At 57.1% G+C, this 21,110-nt stretch overlaps 1 protein-coding gene across 1 annotated transcript; it reads right to left on the bottom strand.

Annotated features, from left to right (window-relative positions):
- Nucleotides 1–322: 322 nt before the first annotated feature.
- Nucleotides 323–20,163, bottom strand: MUSK (muscle associated receptor tyrosine kinase). The gene is made up of 12 exons (XM_078883969.1): nucleotides 19,395–20,163; nucleotides 13,494–13,620; nucleotides 11,919–12,070; nucleotides 10,995–11,122; nucleotides 10,034–10,175; nucleotides 8,031–8,060; nucleotides 7,629–7,756; nucleotides 6,790–6,952; nucleotides 5,816–6,260; nucleotides 4,450–4,635; nucleotides 4,130–4,278; nucleotides 323–3,411 (listed from the first exon to the last, which is right to left on the bottom strand). Exons 1-12 carry the CDS (start codon nucleotides 19,456–19,458, stop codon nucleotides 2,684–2,686), a joined length of 2,442 nt encoding a protein of 813 aa, XP_078740095.1. The 5' UTR covers nucleotides 19,459–20,163; the 3' UTR covers nucleotides 323–2,683.
- Nucleotides 20,164–21,110: the final 947 nt, after the last annotated feature.

The raw sequence follows: 21,110 nt of genomic DNA, 5'->3' as shown, positions 1-21,110 counted from the left end.
ATGCTTCAAATCGCTTTAAACTATTGTCATTGTAGTACGTATTTAATGTGGCGCTGCACTCTGATGTTGTAGGAGAAAATATTTATTAAATAGTCTATTTAATTAAGTAGAACGTGTTGTCTATATTTATTTAAAGTTGTGCATTTTGATGTGACGTCACATTTCTCACCCCCCCCTCCTCGTCACACATCGTCACAAATGTCTGACTCCCCCCTCTCCCCCCTAGGTGCGTGACGTCATTTATGGACGGCCCCTAATGCAGATTCGATTCTTTGCAAAATGTGTATCTATTTGACGTTTAAACATATTAACACAACTCCTGTTTTATTGCTAGAAAGGGTAAACACCTACTCATAGTTTTTCATACTTTGATACTGGAAAAGGGTCCCATTTTGTGCTCTACCTTATCCACACAGTGATAATGTAAATGGCACGTGCATACAAAGGTTCCGTGTGATATGATTGGTGTATTCAACGTAGCAAATCATTATGAATGCTCACCGATCCACAGCAATTGTTTTTGTTATTCTTCCCAGCAGCATTTGTTTAAAGCAGTAAAACACGGCTGGGCTTTAGCTCCGATTAGCGCGGTTGGCCTACGTACGGTGTACTGTACAAGAAGTTCAACATAGAGGGACTCCCCTACTTACGAAAAAGTTAGGTTCCAGAGTTCTGTTCGTAATTCGATTTTTTCGTAAGTCAAACATGTTGTAAGGCATGTACACTGAACACGGAGAATGGCTTTAAGAGTTGCAAAATCTCCTGTAGATGTCACTGGTTCTTCACGTTCTGCAGTTGTAGATGCCACCGCCGCCATCTATTGCGCGGCCATTGAACTTACGACTCTCGGTCCGAACAGCCGCAAATGGACGTATGGACCAGGTTTGTTCATATCTCTGAAAGTTCGTAAGTCGAATGTTCGTAAGTAGAGGAGTGTCTGCATGCACATTAGTGTGGGGCGATGCATTACTGCAAACAAATACACCGAGACAAATCAAGAGGAACGCAACCGATCGGGACCACGAATGCCGATGGGAGACAACTTCAACCATTCGGAATAGTTAAGCCGGCTCGCGGGTGAGGACACACAGCACGGCCTCGGAGAAATAACGGGCCAGTGGACGAGACTGGAGATGGAACGGCAGCCAAGAGGGAGCGGGAACGAGAAGGCGACCGCCGTCGCGGGTGGAGCGACGAGATCAACCTCTCGTGCGCAGGAGCCAGACGCATTTCGTGGCATCGCCAGCCGGTCGAGTTGCCGTTGCTCCGGAGACCCGGGGGATCGTTGGTTGATGTCCGGTTGCCGGGTTGATGGCATCGGCCGACGTTTGTCCCATCTTCCGGTTGAGACGGCGAGATACAGCGATGGCGTGGGGAGGCATTCGTCCAGCATGGCTGATGTTTCCATTTAAAATCCTACTTATCCCCCCCCCCCGCCCGCCGGCTCCGTGCTGGTTATTATTACACAATGTTACATCTCGGGGTGGAGATTCAATTCGAAAAAAAACATTTTCATTCTTACGTGATTTGATGCATCGTCATGGGATAGAGAATTCAGATGAATCATTGCACCCCCTACTCAATGTCCATCGCGACAGCGCATTAACACACACGCGTCCGTAGTTCATGTCAAAGCGCCGAGGTCATTGGCGGAAACTCCAGGTGTAGTAAATCACCGAGTGCCGTCCCAGGCCTCGCATGTGAACAAGAATCGTTTTCATCTTCTTGGTTCTTTCGGTAAAGTCACGTAGAAGGGAAATAATAAAATAATACAAATATAAAACAATAAAATTCTCACGACGTTTCGATTGCAACAAATTTTCTTGCTGTGGTTTTCACACCTGATGACGATTGCTTGTGTTGCAATTGAAACGTCGTGAAAATTGTATTGTTTTAATTTTATAATTGTATTATTTCCGTTCTACGTGACTTTACCGAAAGAACCAATAATATGAATCCCTGCAGTCACGAAAGCTTTAAATCGAAAAAGAATCGTTTTATTTCATCGCGACCTTTCGAGAAAAAAAAAACGCTCCTCCACTGCCGTCGGAGCCGCAATGAAGAGCGCTCATTCACACACCCACGCGTTCGACCGGGGCCCACAGCCCACATTCCTGCGTGGACAGGGGCTCGTCGGGTCAAAGGGGTCCCTAAGCATCACACAGGGACCCAATAGTCAGAGAGCAGGGACAGACAAGCAGGGACAGACAGGAGCTATCAGGGCCGGTACAGAGAACTCCAGGGCCCAGACAAGAGCCCCCTGGGTTAGATAGGGGACCTAGAGGCTCAAGACGGGGATCCAGATACCAGGGAACAGGGCCTCTGGTCGAACACAGGGACCCCGTGGTCGGCACGCAGTCCCCCGACCGAGAACGGATGTCCTGGAGCCAATCTGGGCAGTACAAACTGAACTCCCCCCGGCTGAGCATGGGGCCCCCACTAGGCAGAACACGGGAGTGCCACCGGAGCCACCGCAGGGGTCTCCGGGGCAGAATGAACCGCCGCGCTGAGCACGAGAGGCACCTAATCTGGCCGAAGCCGCCACTGGGGCGGGAACCGGCGACGGCACGGGCCCGCGGCTGCAGGGGCGCCAGCGTCCCCGTCAGTGGAACGAGCGAGAGAGCGCGCGCGCAAGTCCCGGACGAGGGACGCGCTGGGGAAGGTGGCGGCTCCCCATCGCGACTCAGGGCGCCGGCGCCGTCAGCTGCGCGTGCATGCGCGCCAGCACGTGCTGGACGCTGGCGAAGCTGGGCCGGTCGGCGGGCGCGTGCGCCCAGCACAGGCGCATGAGGTTGTAGAGGTCGAGCGGGCACCCGTCGGGGCACGCGAGCACGTTGCCGTCGCGCACAAAGTAGATGACCTCCTCGTGCGACATGCCGAAGTAGGGCTGCAGGCCGTTCGAGAAGATCTCCCAGAGGACGACGCCGAACGCCCACACGTCCGACTCGCTCGTGTAGCGGTTGTAGAAGATGGACTCGGGCGGCATCCAGCGGATGGGGATGGCGTCGTTCTCGTTCGCCTTGTAGTAGTCGGCCGCGTATATGCTCTGCGAGAGGCCGAAGTCGGAGATCTTGACGACGAGGCGGTTGCCGACGAGGCAGTTGCGCGTGGCGAGGTCCCGGTGCACGAATTTGCGCTCGGCGAGGTAGGCCATGCCGGCGGCGACCTGCGTGGCCACGAACAGCTTGTCGGCACAGCACAGCGACACGGGCTCCGAGCCGCTGCTCTGAGCCGACAGCGTGGAGCGGTCGCCCTGCGTCGTCGTCGTCGCCGTCGTCACCGTCGGCGCTGCCGCCGGCGACGACGCCGCCAGCGCCGCCTCGGAGCTGCAGCGCCGCAGGTACTCGTTGAGGTCTCCGTGCGGCATGAACTCGAAGAGGAGGCAGAAGGGCTTGCCCACGGCGCACACTCCTGTGGGCGGCAAGTGTGTGTCAGATCGTGTGTGTGTGTGTAGCGGTTAGCGCGCTGTGCTACGAACCCGGCCACCCGAGTTCGATTCCCGCTCAGTTTCAGCTTTCAGTTTCATGTATTAGGTATAGCCCTGTGAGCCATTCGGCTCTTGAATCGGGTGCAACCGCAACAAACAAAAAAACTAAAAAATGAACAAGAAAACATCTTAAAGTGAATATGTGACTATGTGCAAACAGAAAATCCAAGAAAAGACAGAAAAATGCAGAAAAAGCACCGTACACCAACGCTGTGTGCAAAAATCCCAGTGGGATGCAAGTCAAACAACAACAACCACAAGACAACTTAGATTAAGGCCATCAGTCTAACTCCGTACTACAACAAACAAACATGGCCAAACCAAAAAACTTTTCGAAAATCACCAAAATAAAGCCATGAAAGCAATGTAACGGCCAACACCAGTGAGGATTACGTGACCCGGTCCTGGGCCGTTGCCAAGGTCTACTCGGCCTTAAAATTAGTACTCGGTAAGGAGTGTAAACATCAGTAATGGGGAGACACCTCAAACTGCCCCGTGACCTCCTGCCTTCGACATTTCACGTGATGGCCTCAAAGTGCACGTAGCCGGGCACAAGCTTGGGCGTGTGTGCGTGCACATGCGAGCGCGGGTGCACGTGCGTGCGTGCGTGCGGATGTGTGTGCGCGTGTGCGCTTTTGTCACCCAGCAGCTTCACGATGTTGGGGTGCGTGAACTCCGCCATGAGCGCCGCCTCACGGTGGAAGTTGGCCTGCATGTCTGGTGAAGCCTCCTCCTTCAGCATCTTCACGGCCACCATGGTGATCGCCTCACCCACCAGCAGCCCCGGGGCCCTGCCCCACAGGAGTCGGGCGGGGACGGGTAGGGAGGACGGGGGCACGGGGGGTCACAGGGGTCAGACTCGGGGGGGGGGGGGAGGTGGGGGGGTGCTCCTACAAGCGTGACCGATTTGCAGTGCGGGTCACAGGTCGGGCGGACGAGCGGGCAGGAGGTGCGGCGCCCACCTTGCCTGGAAGACGCGGCCGAAGGCGCCCTGGCCGATGTCGCGAACGTACTGGATGTTGTTGCGCGGGTACTCGAGGCTCTGCAGCCGCGAGCTCAGCAGGCTGGACAGGCGCTGGTACATCGGGTTGGGTGGGATCCGCTCCAGCAGCACGTGGTTCGAGGGCGCCTCGCATGGCGGGCCGGCCCTGCGGAGACACCGCACCACCGTACCCAGTGGTTCACTACCTCGCCTGGTATACATGTCCTTTGGATTGCACTCTCATGCTCACATGTCCTTTGGATTGCACTCTCATGCTCACATGTCCTTTGGATTGAACTCTCATTCTCACATGCCCTTTGGATTGAACTCTCATTCTCACATGTCCTACAGTCCATCTCTCACAATCGCTGGCCCCACCCTCTTGCCCGATGCGGCACCCCCCCCCCCCTCTCGGGTCAATATAATGCTTCGTCCACAGCAGTCTGATTCTCTCGTGATCTATTGTTTTTTCTACCTACGTGACTTTACCGAAAAAACCAAAGAGTATGGTATACAGGAGGTCGTGGGTTCGAACCTGAGCCTGACGATGCCTGTTGTATATTTGGAGATTAACACGTAGGCTTTGGCGACCAATATCATCCATAATATTGTTTTTTTTGGGTTAGATCGCGTAAATTTACATATATTTGGAGTTTGCGTGTCTCTCTCTCCCTGTGGTTGTGTGGATATTTCTCTGGGTCCTACGATTTTTCCCTCCACACTTAGAATCAACATGCGTTTAAAGAATTTGGCTGCTATACATTTCGGCATGATAAGCCACTTGGTTGAGCTACATAGCTCAGTGGGTCTTACCTGGTAAAATAAATACGTCATTTGGTAAAGAGTAAAAATAAAACGACACCGCACGCACCACCATGCCGCACCACACAAATCCGTACCCGCGCCAAACCGTGCGAGGTAGCGTCAATCCGCACCACGCTACGGAGTCATGCGACATGACTTCAGCGTCTCATCACAGTCGAAGTGAAATTGTTACCCTCCAGAAAGGGAATTTAGCTAAATTAAGTGCAGCACCTGTGAAGCTGTCTTCATTTAGCCCAGTGCATATTCATGTTCACAGCCCAAGCATCAGTGCATTGACAAGACAAAGGATCCCCCGTATCGCCTGTAACAGACTGTTTGGGGCAAGTGCTGAACACCGAGCAACACCTATGAAGGCCAGCACGGCACACGAGGAGCTGGGTGGCCAACACCACGCCCCGACCGCCTTTGTCTCCCCAGTGGCCGAGTTCACTACACACCGCACCAGGTGCTCACTTAACGCCGAGTCAATCTAGGGCTAGCTCAGATATCTGTTACTGGTGGCGAGCGTTGCGTTCCCGCACCGCTCGCCGGGCCCGTCCTGGCGCTCCTTGTGCCGCTGCTGCTGCTGGCGCCGCACGGCGTTGCACACGGCGGCCCCCAGCAGCACGAGCAGCGCGGTCGCGCCCAGGCCGGACACGAGCGAGATCACCACGAGCATGGAGTGCGTGGCCGACGCCGCAACGGGGGGCGGCGCCACGTGCTCCGGCGTGCCCGCGTCGTGGCGAACACCGTCGCCGCCACGGCGACCGCCGTCATCGCCGCCGCCGCCGGCGCCGTCGCCGGCACCAACGCCGCCGTGACTACCGCCGGCGCCACGGTCGCTGCCGCCAGCACCGGCTGCTCCAGCGGTACCACCTCCACCAACGCCGCCGCCGCCGCGCGCTGGAGCCACCTCTACTGCCGGGGCCACGGCGCCGCGCGCGGGGGATGGAGTCGTCGGAGCCGCCGACGCCTCGCCGGGCGATCCTGGGCGAAGGGAGCGCAAGCGTCAGCCGTGCGTGGTAGAGGGTGCTGGTGGGGGTGGGGGGCTGGTGGGGGGGGGGGGGACGCGAGGGCTGGGGGGCCACGTGAGCAGGGCGGTGTGGGGTGAATGGCAGGGACAAGGCGGCACCTCCCGACTCTCAGGGTGCAGTAAAATCATGAACGCGCGGCGAGCGCCGTGTGATGGAATCTCGCGATTCAATTCACGTTATTGTAATGGGTCCACCGTGAGCACTCGAACGGTTTTGACTGATGGAATTGCTGTCAGCGGACAGCATCATCTCCCCAAATCCGACCGACCTCAAAGACAAAGATCCCCCTTATAGCCTGAACAAACTGTTGGGGCAAGTGCTGTTAGCGAGCAGCACCTACAAAGCCCGGCACGGCACACGAGGGGGAGGGTGGCCAGCACTGCGCCCGACCACCTTTGTCTGGCCCAGTGACGATGTTAACGACACACCGCACCAGGTACTCATTTGAGGCTGAGTCGACCCCCCCCACCGCCACCACCCACCGGGCCCCTCCCCCTGCAGGGAGACGCGTGTGCGCGCCTCAGCGCTGCCGTGAACGTTGTCGGCGCGGCACGCGAAGTTGGCGGAGAGGAAGACGCGGAGCCGGACCCAGGACTCCGTGACCGCGCCGCGCGTCACCACCTCCGGCGAGAGCTCTGGAGGGAGCTGTACGCGGCGACACGGCGACACTCACGGTGACACTCACAGAGATACTCACAGTGATACTCACAGCGATACTCACAGTCACATTGCGACACAGCAACACAACGACACTCACAGTGACACAACGACACTCACAGTGACACTGACAGAGATACTCACAGTCACATTGCGACACAGCAACACAACGACACTCACAGCGACACTCACAGTGACACTCACAGCGATACTCACAGTCACAGAGCGACACAGCAACACAACGACACTCACAGCGACACTCACAGTGACACTCACAGTGACACTCACAGCGATACTCACAGTCACATTGCGACACAGCAACACAACGACACTCACAGTGACACAACGACACTCACAGTGACACTCACAGCGATACTCACAGTCACATTGCGACACAGCAACACAACGACACTCACAGTGACACTCACAGAGATACTCACAGTCACATTGCGACACAGCGACACAACGACACTCACAGTGACACAACAACACTCATAGTGATACAGCGACACAATCGGTTTAAATTACAACTCAATGCTGCGATGCGCATCACAACTGGGATTCTAAGTGTAGGACCTGGTGTGGGTCCCAGTGTGGTGCCCAGTGTGGTGCCCAGTGGGGTGCCCAGTGTGGGTCCCAGTGTGCTGCCCTGTGTAGGACTCACGGGGGCAGCGTCACGCGTCCACGTGAGTGTGGGAGGAGGGAGGCCCCGAGCTCGACACAGCAGCACCAGCTCGGCCCCGTGCCGAACCTGATACTCGGCCTCCGGGGCCTGCAGCATGCGCGCAGGACCTGCGGTGCCCACACGGCACGGAGTGACACGGCGTGGAGACAGAGACACGGGACACAGAGGGACGAGATGCACTGCGTAGAGACGCGCAGAGACATGAGACACGGAGACATGCGCACGCGTGGCATGGGGGGACACAGAGACACGGCGTGGATACACAGACAGAGAGAGACGCAGCATGGACGACGAGACACACGGACACGCAGCTTGAGACAAAAACAGAGATAGACACAGGACACGGAGACAAAGAGACACACCGGACACAGGGACACGCACCTTCAGCACTTGCGTGGTCCACGCTCCTCTCTGCAGAGACACGGGCACAGTAGAAGGAGGCAGCGTTAAGGTTCGGTGAAGCTCAGTGTCGCCGCGTGCCCCTGCATGTGTAGTGACATAGCGCTGACTGTGGTACAGCAGCCGCAGCTGCAGGTAGACACTCAGCATACACGCCGTTGAGCATATACACGGGTGTGCCGGGAGGGCCGAGCCACTGGGGCAAGGGTCACGGTCGACCTCGAGGGGAATAAAAGCAGCAGAGAGCGGGAGCTCCGGGCTGCCGGTTCTGGGAGTGGACTCGTCTCGTCGCCGCCGCCTTCGCCCGGTCATCGCGCGGCCGGACAGAAGTTGGCCGTCTCGGTCGACGCCGTCGGTGCAACGCGGGCAGGGTCGTGTCTGTGACGGGTCGTGTCTGTGACGGGTCGTGTCTGTGACGGGTCGTGTCTGTGACGGGTCGTGCGGCAGAGTGGTCGTGAGAGAGAGGGGGGGCCCGAGTTGGTGGCGTGAACTCCACACCAATAAAAGGGGAGGACGGTGCCTCGTGCGACTGCCTCGTCTCCGACTGAGTATGTGTGTGCGACGCACGCCACCCGCACGCGCACACACACAAGCCTCGAGCAAGAAGGAAGAAGAGACCTTCGACACTACATATGTACGCTCAACTTCTTTCGCACCGTACGCAGTCTGCAGCCAGCTGGACTAATCGGAGGTGCGGGGGAAGGACAACAAGCTAAACACAGAAAGCAGTTCGAAAGAAGCGCGTTTGTCAATCTAGATGATGATTTAAAAGTGCATAGCTCCAGTGGCTTCTTAATATCGGAAGGGAGAGCGTTCCAGACGGCCGTAGAAGCGCATCTGAAAGCGCGCGATGCAGTGACCATCTTTGTTCGAGAGCAAGCCAAAAGCCGGTGCTGCTGGGAGGATGACCGGAGTTCACTTGATGATGGTTCATGCTCATTGTCCCTGTGTCCCCCTCCCCCTGTGGTCCTCATGTCTCCGTGTTCCTGTACCCAATGGCAGCACCACGGCGGCGAGATGTCATCTTCCTCGCCTGGTGTACAGGAGGGCGTGGGTTTGATCTCGACCCTGACGATGCTTGCTGCTGTGTATTTCGAGTCTGCGTCTCTCTCCCCGTGATCGTGTGGATTTTTCTCGGGGTCCTCCGGTTTTTCCCTCCACATTTAGAATCAACATCACGTGTTTAGAGTATTCGGCTACTATACATTTCCACACGATGATGAGCCAGTTCGTTGAGCTATCATTTGTGATAGCCAAGTCGCTTCTGACAAAAGAGCTATTATAGCTCAGTGGGCCTTACCTGGTTACTTAAAACATTGATTCGTTTATAGTTTAGTCTCCGTATCTCCACGTACTCCCGTCCCTGTGTCCCCACGTCCCTGCATCCCGACGTCCCAACGTCCCCATGTCCCTGTGTCCTCACGTCCCTGTGCCCCCGCATCCCTGCGTCGCCGTGCCCCCGTGTCATCACGTCCCCGTGCCCCCGTGTCATCACGTCCCCGTGCCCCCGTGTCATCACGTCCCCGTGCCCCCGTGTCATCACGTCCCCGTGCCCCCGTGTCATCACGTCCCCGTGCCCCCGTGTCATCACGTCCCCGTGCCCCCGTGTCATCACGTCCCCGTGCCCCCGTGTCATCACGTCCCCGTGCCCCCGTGTCATCACGTCCCCGTGCCCCCGTGTCATCACGTCCCCGTGCCCCCGTGTCATCACGTCCCCGTGCCCCCGTGTCATCACGTCCCCGTGCCCCCGTGTCATCACGTCCCCGTGCCCCCGTGTCATCACGTCCCCGTGCCCCCGTGTCATCACGTCCCCGTGCCCCCGTACCCTCACGTCCCCGTGCCCCCGTGTCATCACGTCCCCGTGCCCCCGTACCCTCACGTCCCCGTGCCCCCGTGTCATCACGTCCCCGTGCCCCCGTACCCTCACGTCCCTGCGTCCCCGTGTCTTCACGTCCCTGTCCCTGTCCCTCTCCCCCCCCGCCCACCGTTCACGGTGAGCAGGGCGGGCCGCGAGTACTCCACGCCGAGGCTGTTGCGCGCCGCGCAGCGGTAGAGGCCGCCGTCCGTGCGCGTGGCGCCCCGCACGCGCAGGTTCCCCGACGCCAGCACCGACACGCGGCTCGACTCCTGCAGCGGGGAACGTGGATGGAGGAAACACGGTGTGGGTGGGCACGGGTGGGGGGTCCGCAGTGGGGGAAACACGGTGTGGGTGGGCACGGGTGGGGGGGTCCGCAGTGGGGGAAACACGGTGTGGGTGGGCACGGGTGGGGGGTCCGCAGTGGGGGAAACACGGTGTGGGTGGGCACGGGTGGGGGGGTCCGCAGTGGGGGAAACACGGTGTGGGTGGGCACGGGTGAGGGGTCCGCAGTGGGGGAAACACGGTGTGGGTGGGCACGGGTGGGGGGTCCGCAGTGGGGGAAACACGGTGTGGGTGGGCACGGGTGGGGGGTCCGCAGTGGGGGAAACACGGTGTGGGTGGGCACGGGTGGGGGGTCCGCAGTGGGGGAAACACGGTGTGGGTGGGCACGGGTGGGGGGTCCGCAGTGGGGGAAACACGGCGTGGGTGGGCACGGGTGGGGGGGTCTGCAGTGGGGGAAACACGGCACGTGAGGGCACATCCGGACACACGAGAACACAGGTGGGGTCACTGGGACGCACAAGGACACGAAGGGATACGGTGAGAGGCATGCCGAGATACGTGGGGCACACGAACGTGAGGACACTTGGGGACACGTGGAGGCAAGGGAGATATACAGAGAGACAGGAGGGCACAGAGGCACTCCACAGAGGGGGCACGGAAAGATGGAGGGGAAAACGAGGTACGAACAAGTGAACACAGACAGACAAGGAAGCCGATGGCAGATACGGATGGGTCGGGATGGGTCGAGATCAGGTGGGGCGGCTACGCGGTCAGGTGAGGCGAGGAGGGTCGCGCCGACCCCTCACCCTGAGAGGAGCGTTGTCTTTGGTCCAGGAGATGGCCGGGGTGGGGTTGCCCATGGAGATGCAGGGCAGCACCACCTTGGCGCCCACGACAACCGCCACGTCGCCGGGCGGCCGGGTGACGCGCGGCTCTGAGAGCGTGCGGGCACGCGCGCGCACGCACGCAGATGCGCACACGCACGCACCACGTTCAGGGACACGCACTCAATTGCGCATCCACAAAACGCACACGCGTGTGTGTGTGTATGTGCATTCACTCGTACTCGTGCGTGAACGCACGCACACACACGCGAGAGAGACTCGAAGCGAGACGTGTAAACACAGGGCAGCAGCAGGGCGGCAAGGGTCACGCAGGGGCAGCGTTGGGGGCAGCACAGGGCAACACAGGCTGGGTGCGGGCAGCACGAGGCAGGTGGAGGGAGCACGAAGCAGCGGGGCAGCAGCAGGGCAGCACGGGGCGGTACTGGGGTCAGGAGTGAGGAGCAGATACGGTGGCGGGGCAGCACGGGGCAGCAGTGGGCAGCACACAGGGTGGCGGGGCAGCAGCACCGGGCAGGAGTGGGCAGCACACAGGGTGGCGGGGCAGCACGGGTCAGGAGTGGGCAGCACACAAGGTGGCGGGGCAGCAGCACGGGGCAGGAGTGGGCAGCACACAGGGTGGCGGGGCAGCAGCACGGGTCAGCAGTGGGCAGCACACAGGGTGGCGGGGCAGCAGCACGGGGCAGGAGTGGGCAGCACACAGGGTGGCGGGGCAGCAGCAGGGCAGCAGCACGGGGCAGCACGGGGCAGTACTGGGGTCAGGAGTGAGGAGCAGATACGGTGGCGGGGCAGCAGCACGGGGCAGCAGTGGGCAGCACACAGGGTGGCGGGGCAGCAGCAGCACGGGGCAGCAGCAGCGGCACGGGGCGGTGATTGAGCGCCACGCACTCATCTTGACCTGCAGGGCGGCGCAGGCGTTGGCCGGGGTCCCGTGCCCGTTGGAGGCGGTGCAGCAGTACACGCCCGCGTCCGGCTCCTCCACCGTCACCACCGTGAGCAGCTGCCCACCCTCGCCCAGCCGGTAGCGCGCGTCGAAGCGCCTGCGGTACACACACGCACGCACACACACACGCACACACACACACGCACGCACACACACACAACAACAACCGCCATTCGCCACTAAGTGGCGGTGACGTCACCACGACGCTTGTGCCAGGCCATGTGCACCTTGAGGCCACGTGAAGTGTCGAACGCCCGCTGGCAGGAGGTCACGGGGCAGACCCAGGTGCCACGGGTCGACTGACCGAGATGACCGAGATGACTGGCTGATGCACCACCTGTGCCCCCTACTGTGCCAACTTGCTGTGCTTTAGCCACCCGGCGCTCCGCTCGTTGTTGTGAGCGTCGCTCCTCCGCCCTCCGTTGTTGTTGGAGGGCGACTGCCTCCAACTGCCCAGTAGCGTCCTTCACGAGCCTCCTCCACTGAGGCCGATCTTGACACCGCTGGTACCAGTCATCGGCAAGTCCACTCAGCTCCACGTCCTCCTGTACCACATCACTCCATCTCTTCTCTAGCCCGTGCCGCGCCCGTTTAGCCCCCTCGATCCGGCCGAACAAAAGCTGTTTAGGCATGCGGTGGCTGGGCATGCGGGCTACATGACCCAGCCAACGCAGCCTTGCCTGCCGGAGGAGCTCACTGATGGGACTTTGCCCAGATCTTTCAAGGACTTGTGAGCTCCTCACACAATCCAGCCTGGTTAAACCCAGGATGGATCGTAGGCAGGCCAGCCTAAATGTTTCCAACCGGCACACACGCACACACACACACACACGCACACACACACACGCACGCACGCACACACACACGCACACACACACGCACACACACGCACGCACGCACACACACGCACACACACACACGCACGCACGCACACACACACACACGCACACACACACGCACGCACACACACACGCACGCACACACACCCGCATGCGGACAGAGGTGTAGATCCACACCCAACCCCCACGTGGTCTGCCTGCACAGGCTGTCGGGGCGAGTGCTACTAGCGAGCGGCACCGATGAAGGCGCGGCACGGCACAGCGGCACCACGCGCACGTGCTGTGTGTGCGCGCGTGTACGTGTGTATGTGTGTGCGCGTGTGTACGTGTGTGTGTGTCTTTGCTTTGTCTTTGTGTGTGTGTGTACGTGTGTGTGTGTATGTGTGTGCGCGTGTGTACGTGTGTGTGTGTCTTTGCTTTGTCTTTGTGTGTGTGTGTACGTGTGTCTTCGCTTTGTCTTTGCCTCTGCGTGTGTGTACGTGTGTCTTCGCTTTGTCTCTGCGTCTGCGTGTGTACGTGTGTGCTGTCTGTGCGTGCCGGAGGAAGTGGCGGTGTCGCGGATCGTGCAACTTTGCTACGAACCCGACGCCCCGAGTTTGATTCCTGGCCAGGGGTAATATCAGTGGCGAGTGCCATCAGAGCCGGCCCTGGACCTCACTTCAATGAGCTGAGCTGGCTCACCTCACGGGCACGTGGTTGCGGGACCAGGTGATCTCGGCTGGTGGGGAGGCCGTCACGTGGCACGTGAAGGATGCCTCCTGCTCCACCAGCGCATCCTGGTTCTCGGGCCCCAAGGTGATGACGGGTCCTTGGGACGGACGGAGACAGAAATCCACCCCAATAGCCTCACGGTTGGGCTCGGAGATGTTAACGACCTCACCTGGTATGCGGGAGGTCGTGGGTTCGATCCCAACCCTGAAGCCTGTATATTTGGAGTTTGCGTGTCTCTCTCCCCGTGGTCGCGTGGATTTTTCCTCTTGTTTTTCCCTCCACAGTTAGAAACATGCGTTTGAGTATCTGGCTGTTATACATTTCCACGTGATGATGATAAGCCACTTCGTTGAGCTTTCTTTTAGTGGCCAGATCGCTTATGAAAAATAGCTCAGTAGGCCTTGCCTGGTAAAATAAAATAAAACTATTTTGTTTATTTATAGTTGTATGGTGGTCCCTTCAACATAATCAACGACCGCTATTCGCCACTAAAAGTGACAGTGACGTCACCACAGCCCTCGTGCCAGGCTAGGTGCACACCACTGGCTGGAACAGTCCCCGCACCTCGTCGTGGTGTCACGCGGGAGCACGGTGGTGCAATGTGACGAACACAGCGCTGGGATGCCAATTGGAGAGAGAGAGAGAAACAGCTTGCCGTGAGTCAGCTGATCAACCCCTCATGGCACGGCTGCCATCCATCACAGTGGCAAATGGGGGGTGGGGGTGCGAGGGGGGTGCGAGGGGGCTGCTAAATAAAATGTTGACCAAAGGACAACACAGGCTGGAGATTGAGCCCTTCACACACAACAGACAAACGTACGGGTGGTCCATACCTCTTGGCAAGAGTTGCCACATGTTCACTGTAGACCAAACCCGGATATCTCTCTATCTCTCGGTGAACCGAGGTCTATAAACACATTCCTGCGGAGGGAGCTGGTAGGAACGTTGGGTTGCTGGGTCAATGGCCAGGGTCAACGGCGGCGTGGTGTATTCCGCAAATATGCCCGACTGTGAGGGCGGGCACAAGCCGGCGTGAGTAGGTTAAACGTTGAGTTTTATAAGGGCTCACATGACATTGACTTCTCCAAGACAGAGGTTCTCTGCAAGCCATCTGGCTATCATGAGAGATTCGTACATGAGGCGATCCACATTTACAAACACAGAGACAATTTTAACCGAGAAGATGGATTCTGGCTTAGCAATCACTGGAAGGACGTAATAAACCATTTTGATACACATTAGGGTGGGTAGAATAATACATAGTGTTATATTAAAAATGTATAAGGTATAGGGTGGTTTATAGCAATACAGTATGTAATTTAATGTTGGTTTTGCCTATGGAAGTATATAGTACGGTATAGACGCGTGTGATGTAAGAGAATAAAGTTTAGATGGAAGCATATTATATAATTTTTTACAACGTAGAATTTTTCATGTATTACTTACTGTTAGTAACTCAGCTTATTGTAGAGTATAGTAAGTTTACTGATGATGCTATGTAGTTTATACTTTAGTTTGTCATGCAGTTTATACTGTAGTTTTTTACTTGGTTGTTTAGTAACTACAGCTACATACTATTAACATTCCTTTCCTTTGTTAATGCTCCCCCACTTCCCCCCCCCCCTTTGATGCTGCTAATCCTGCATAATGCACGGGCATAGTATTGATTTGGAACCCCCCCCGCCCACCTCCTACGCATTTTCCATATGCTGAATTCCTCTTGATATGCAAATTATTTTGTTTAGGCGCTCTTCTTCCCACCTCCCCCCCCTCTAACCCAGCTTAAATATACGCTCCAAGCTTGGGGTGTTTCATTCTTCGCCTGAGGATGGCTGCTTGCGTTGTGGCCGAAACGTCGTGAGAATTGTTTTATTATGTTTTATTTTTATTATTTTATTACTTCCCTTCTACGTGACTTTACCGAAAGAACCAAGAAGATTTTATAAGGGCACCACGGGGTGACCAGCCCCTCCCCACCCAGCCCCACCCAGCCCCTCCCCACCCTCCCCACCCAGCCCCTCCCCACCCTCCCCACCGAGCCCCTCCCTCCACACCCAGCCCCTCCCCACCCTCCCCTCTCCACCCAGCCCCACCCCTCCCATTTTTGGATTCACGACGGACGGACGGACAAAATAATCCCCTGTGGGCTGGTGTAACCAGGAGGTTACTACCAACATCAAAACTGATCAAGGGCAGCAAGAGTGCCAACACATCGCGGTACAAATCAAATCCTGCCACCCCGAACACAGCTGCCAATTCCTGGACTGTCTGGGTCAAACTTGAACAGGTGCGCAAAAGCTGAAGTGCAGGGTGATTGGGGTCGTGAACGTGGGTGGGTGGTTAGATTATTGAGTGACTTTGACAAGTGAGTGGGTGAATGAGTAAGTGGATGAATGTGCTTGAGTGAGTCGGTGAATTCCTGAGTGACTTGACACATGAGTGGGTGGAGATTGGAGGGGTGACGAGGTGTAGGGAGATTGTAAAGGTGACGAGGTGTGTAATGGTGGAGACGTGGTGACGTGCAGACGAGACGAAGGGAGCGCGAGACGACGACATGGAGGTTGACGGGGATGCGACGTGAAGACCGGTGGAAGATGAGGTGGAGAGGGAAGGGAGGTTGAGGATGACAACACGGTGAGATGATGATGATGATGAGGTGACGGCGAGGAGTGGTGAGTCTGACGAGGAGACAGACAGAGGGAGGCTGCGGAAGTGGATAGAGAGAGAGAGAGGGCATGGGTGGCTTCGCAAACATCTCTCTCTCAGCCCCCCGAGGATATTTCAGAGCCCATTGTCAGCGAACAGCTGTTCACCGCGTAAAAGTCACTGCAGTGTAAGCCAGCGGTTTTTCTAGGTCAGCGTTCAATGGACATACATAATAGAGATTTTTTTTGTTGGGGTTAAATCGCGTGAATATTAATGTGTCGTTAAACCCGCCACCACCCGGACACGGCCGATCAGTAAGGGGTTTGTCGCGTAAACAAATCAATTCGTCACGAGTACAACACGCCGGTTGTGTGTTGGAGAGTTAAAACCACAGCGACATTTGCAATTCGAGTACCCGTGACGTTTCGCCGGTAATTACAACAACCGGCATCGTCAGGTGATAGCCACAGAGTTGTGGAGAAATCCTCCTCCAGCATCGCTCTTAAATAGAGGGCACGATGTGGCTTTACCTTTGAATTTCTGCATCTTTTAAGGGACTCCAGCGAAGACAAAAAAACAAACCTCGACTATGGATAGTATTGGTCGCTAAAGTTGAAGGAGGCAATCTTGATTTGAAGCTTTCGTGACTGCAGGAATCCATACTCTTTGGTTCTGTCGGAAAAGTCACGTGGGTAGAAAATAAAATAAATCACGACGTTTCGTGCGCTTATGTTGCGCCCGAAACGTCGAGATTTATTTTATTAAGTACCTACGTGACATACTCTTAGTTCTATTGGTAAAGTCACGTAGGTAAAAAATGAAATTAAAATTAATAAAAAATCATTTTTATTTCATATTTTACCTACGTGACTTTACCGAAAGAACTATGAGTATGAATCCTTGCAGTCACGAAAGCTTCAAATCTAGAATACCTACGTGACTTTACGGGAAGAAGGCACCTTTTTTTTTTCTTAAACGCCGGATAATCACATTCAGACGGAAATGCTTGGCCCAACGCATGTGACCCCCACACTGGGGGAGGAGGTGGAGTGTTTGTACTCTCTCTATACTGTATAATGGACGGGCTGATTCAAACGAATGCCGTGACACGGGCCACCAGATGCCACAAATCCAACAGCACAGTTATTTGGCTCGCGGGGCGGGGTGGGGGTTGGTTCAGGTCGGACTGACAATACACACAGCCTACAGTCACACTCACACACCACTCACAGTCATACATCCTTACAGCGGCATCCCTACTACCCAGTCTGCACTTACCACACTCGTTTACCGTCACACAGGGCACATGCACACACCCCACACTCAAGCACTACACTATCAAGAACTACACCCAATATATACACCCCTACGCTGCATCATATACTGAACACCCATACACCCATACATCCTATGCACCCCTACACTCTACACACCCCTACACCCTATAAACCCCCAACTTCTCTACACACCCTACACCCCATACACCCCCACACTCTACACACCCTACGCCCTATACACCCCCACACTCTAAACACCCCTACACCCTATACACCCCCACACTCTACACACCCCTACACCCTATAAACCCCCAACTTCTCTACACACCCTACACCCCATACACCCCCACACTTTACACACCCTACACCCCATACACCCCCACACTCTACACACCCTACGCCCTATACACCCCCACACTCTAAACACCCCTACACCCTATACACCCCCACACTCTACACACCCCTACACCCTATAAACCCCCAACTTCTCTACACACCCTACACCCCATACACCCCCACACTTTACACACCCTACACCCTATACACCCCCACAATCTACACACCCCTACACCCTATACACCCCCACACTCTACACACCCCTACACCCTATACACCCCCACACCCTACACATCCCTACACCCTATACACCCCACACTCTACACACCCCTACACCCTATACACCCCCACACTCTACACACCCCTACACCCTATACACCCCCACACTCTACACACCCCTACACCCTATACACCCCCACACCCTATACACCCCTACACCCTATAAACCCCTACACCCTATACACCCCTACACCCTACACACCCCTACACCCTATACACCCCACACTCTATACACCCCTACACCCTATAAACCCCTACACCCTATACACCCCTACACCTTAAACACCCCACATTCTACACACCCCTCCACCCTACACACCCCCACACCCTATACACCCCTACACTCTATACACCCCTACACTCTACACACCCCCACACCCTATACACCCCTACACTCTATACACCCCTACACTCTACACACCCCCACACCCTATACACCCCTACACTCTACACACCCCTACACCCTATACACCCCCACACTCTACACACCCCTACACTCTACACACCCCTACACCCTACACACCCCTACACCCTATACACCCCTACACCCTACACACCCCTACACCCTATACACCCCCACACCCTATACACCCCACACTCTACACACCCCTACACCCTATACACCCCTACACCCTATACACCCCACACTCTACACACCCCTACACCCTATACACCCCTACACCCTATACACCCCACACTCTACACACCCCTACACCATATACACCCCTACACTCTACACACCCCTACACCCTATACACCCCACACTCTACACACCCCTAAACCCTAAACACCCCCACACTTTACACACCCCCACCCCCTATACACCCCTACACTCTATACACCCCTACACCCTATACACCCCACACTCTACACACCCCTACACCCTACACACCCCTACACTCTACACACCCCCACACCCTATACACCCCCACACTCTACACACCCCTACACCCTATACACCCCTACACTCTACACACCCCTACACCCTAAACACCCCCACACTCTACACACCCCCACACCCTATACACCCCTACACCCTACACACCCCTACACCCTATACACCCACACACTCTACACACCCCCACACCCTATACACCCCCACACTCTACACTCCCCTACACCCTAAACAGCCCTACACTGCACCCTACACCAATGTACCCTATACACCCCAACACACACACACTCGCTCTTCGTCTGCACAGTCTCCACCACCTCCTCACCCCGCGTCCACCACCTCCTCACCCCGCGTCCACCACCACCTCCTCACCCCGCGTCCACCACCTCCTCACCCCACGTCCACCACCTCCTCACCCCGCGTCCACCACCTCCTCACCGTCGGGGGAAGCGGAGGCCACGCAGAGCCACAGCAGCAGGGCGCGCACGCCGCATCCCGCCATCGTTCCCCTCCTCAAGGCCGCGCAGACGAGGTGGGGAGGGACAGGGGGGGTGACGAGGTGGGGAGGGACAGGGGGGGTGACGAGGTCACGAGGTGTGTGGAGATTGAAGAGGTGACGAGGTGTGTGGAGATTGAAGAGGTGACGAGGTGTGTAATGATTGGAGACGACGTGACGAGGTGTGTAATGGTGGAGACGAGGGTGACGAGGTGGGCGAGTCGTAGGAGTTGAGACGAAGTGGAGGCGAGTCGACGCGTCGTCAGGCGGGGACGAGACGAGGTGGGGGAAGGCAGAGAGGACGAGGGTGACGAGGACGACGAGGTGGGGGAGGGTGACGAGGGTGACGAGGTGTGTAATGGTGGAGACGAGGACGACGAGGTGGAAGTTGACGCGGATGCGACGTGAAGACCGGCCGAAGACGAGGTGGAGTGGGAAGGGGGGGGGGCTGAGACAACGAGGTGAAGACGAGGAGTGGAGAGACTGGCGGGGGGGAGGAGACGAGGTGGGAGAGGGCTGATGAGGTGGACAGAGAGAGACAGAGAGAGGCGAGAGAGACAGAGACAGAGAGAGAGGCGAGTCCGCCCGGGGATAGGGGACAGCGCCGCCTCTACCGAGGCCGCCGCAGCGACGGACAGCGACAGGTGGCGGGGACGGGGAGGAGGAGGGGAGTGCGGGGACGCGGGGAGGATGGGGCAGGAGGATGGGAGGATGGGGGGCACGGGAAGGATGGGGCAGGAGGATGGGAGGATGTGGGGCACGGGGAGGATGGGGCTGGAGGATGGGAGGATGGGAGACACGGGGAGGATGGGGCAGGAGGATGGGAGGATGGGGACGCGGGAGAATGGCGCGGGAGGATGGGAGGATGGGGCTGGAGGATGGGAAGGCGGGGAGGATGTGGCTGGAAGATGGGGCTGGAGGATGGGGGGCACGGGGAGGATGGGAGGATGGGAAGGCGGGGAGGATGTGGCTGGAAGATGGGGCTGGAGGATGGGAGGATGGGGGGCACGGGGAGGATGGGGCAGGAGGATGGGAGGATGGGGCTGGAGGATGGGGACGCTGGGAGAATGGGGCTGGATGATGGCGACACGAGGATGGGGCTGGAGGATGGGGACACGGCGATGATGGGAGGATGGATCCAGGTTGATCCCAGAGGACGACTGTGGAAACTAGGTCGAGCAGATGTCGTCAATAAGCCACTCCCAAGATAGACCCGAACCTCAATCGGCACTCCTCGGAGTCGTGGCTGATTCCGTGAATATCATCAGCCCTGGGGTTGGCACCACCGTGACCTGCCGCGCTGGTTGGCAATGCCACCTGCACGTGTGCCGTACTGGCCTTAATAGGTGCTCGCTGACAGCGCTGACACACTGACCAGCAGCAGCAGCAGCCTCCTGAACAGACACAAGTGGCCTCATTGCGTAAATATGGACAGGGCATCGAGACCGAATCTCTTTTGTTTAAATCACACCCACCACCAAATACCACGTCATAATAAATACATGTTTAGTTATATATAGGGTGGTTCAGATGTCTTGTGACCCCCATTTAATTCTCTAACACTTTTTAAAAGTAAATTTATATAAAATAATACATGAATATACAAGAGAAATAAAAAAAACAATGTTCGGGGTAAATTAACTTGGGTGGGGGGGGAG

This window comes from Lampetra fluviatilis, chromosome 3 (genome assembly GCF_964198595.1).
Source record: "Lampetra fluviatilis chromosome 3, kcLamFluv1.1, whole genome shotgun sequence".
NCBI lineage: Eukaryota > Metazoa > Chordata > Hyperoartia > Petromyzontiformes > Petromyzontidae > Lampetra > Lampetra fluviatilis.
The sequence above is the reverse complement of the archived record's forward strand: the minus strand, read 5'-3'. Positions and strand labels throughout refer to the sequence as shown.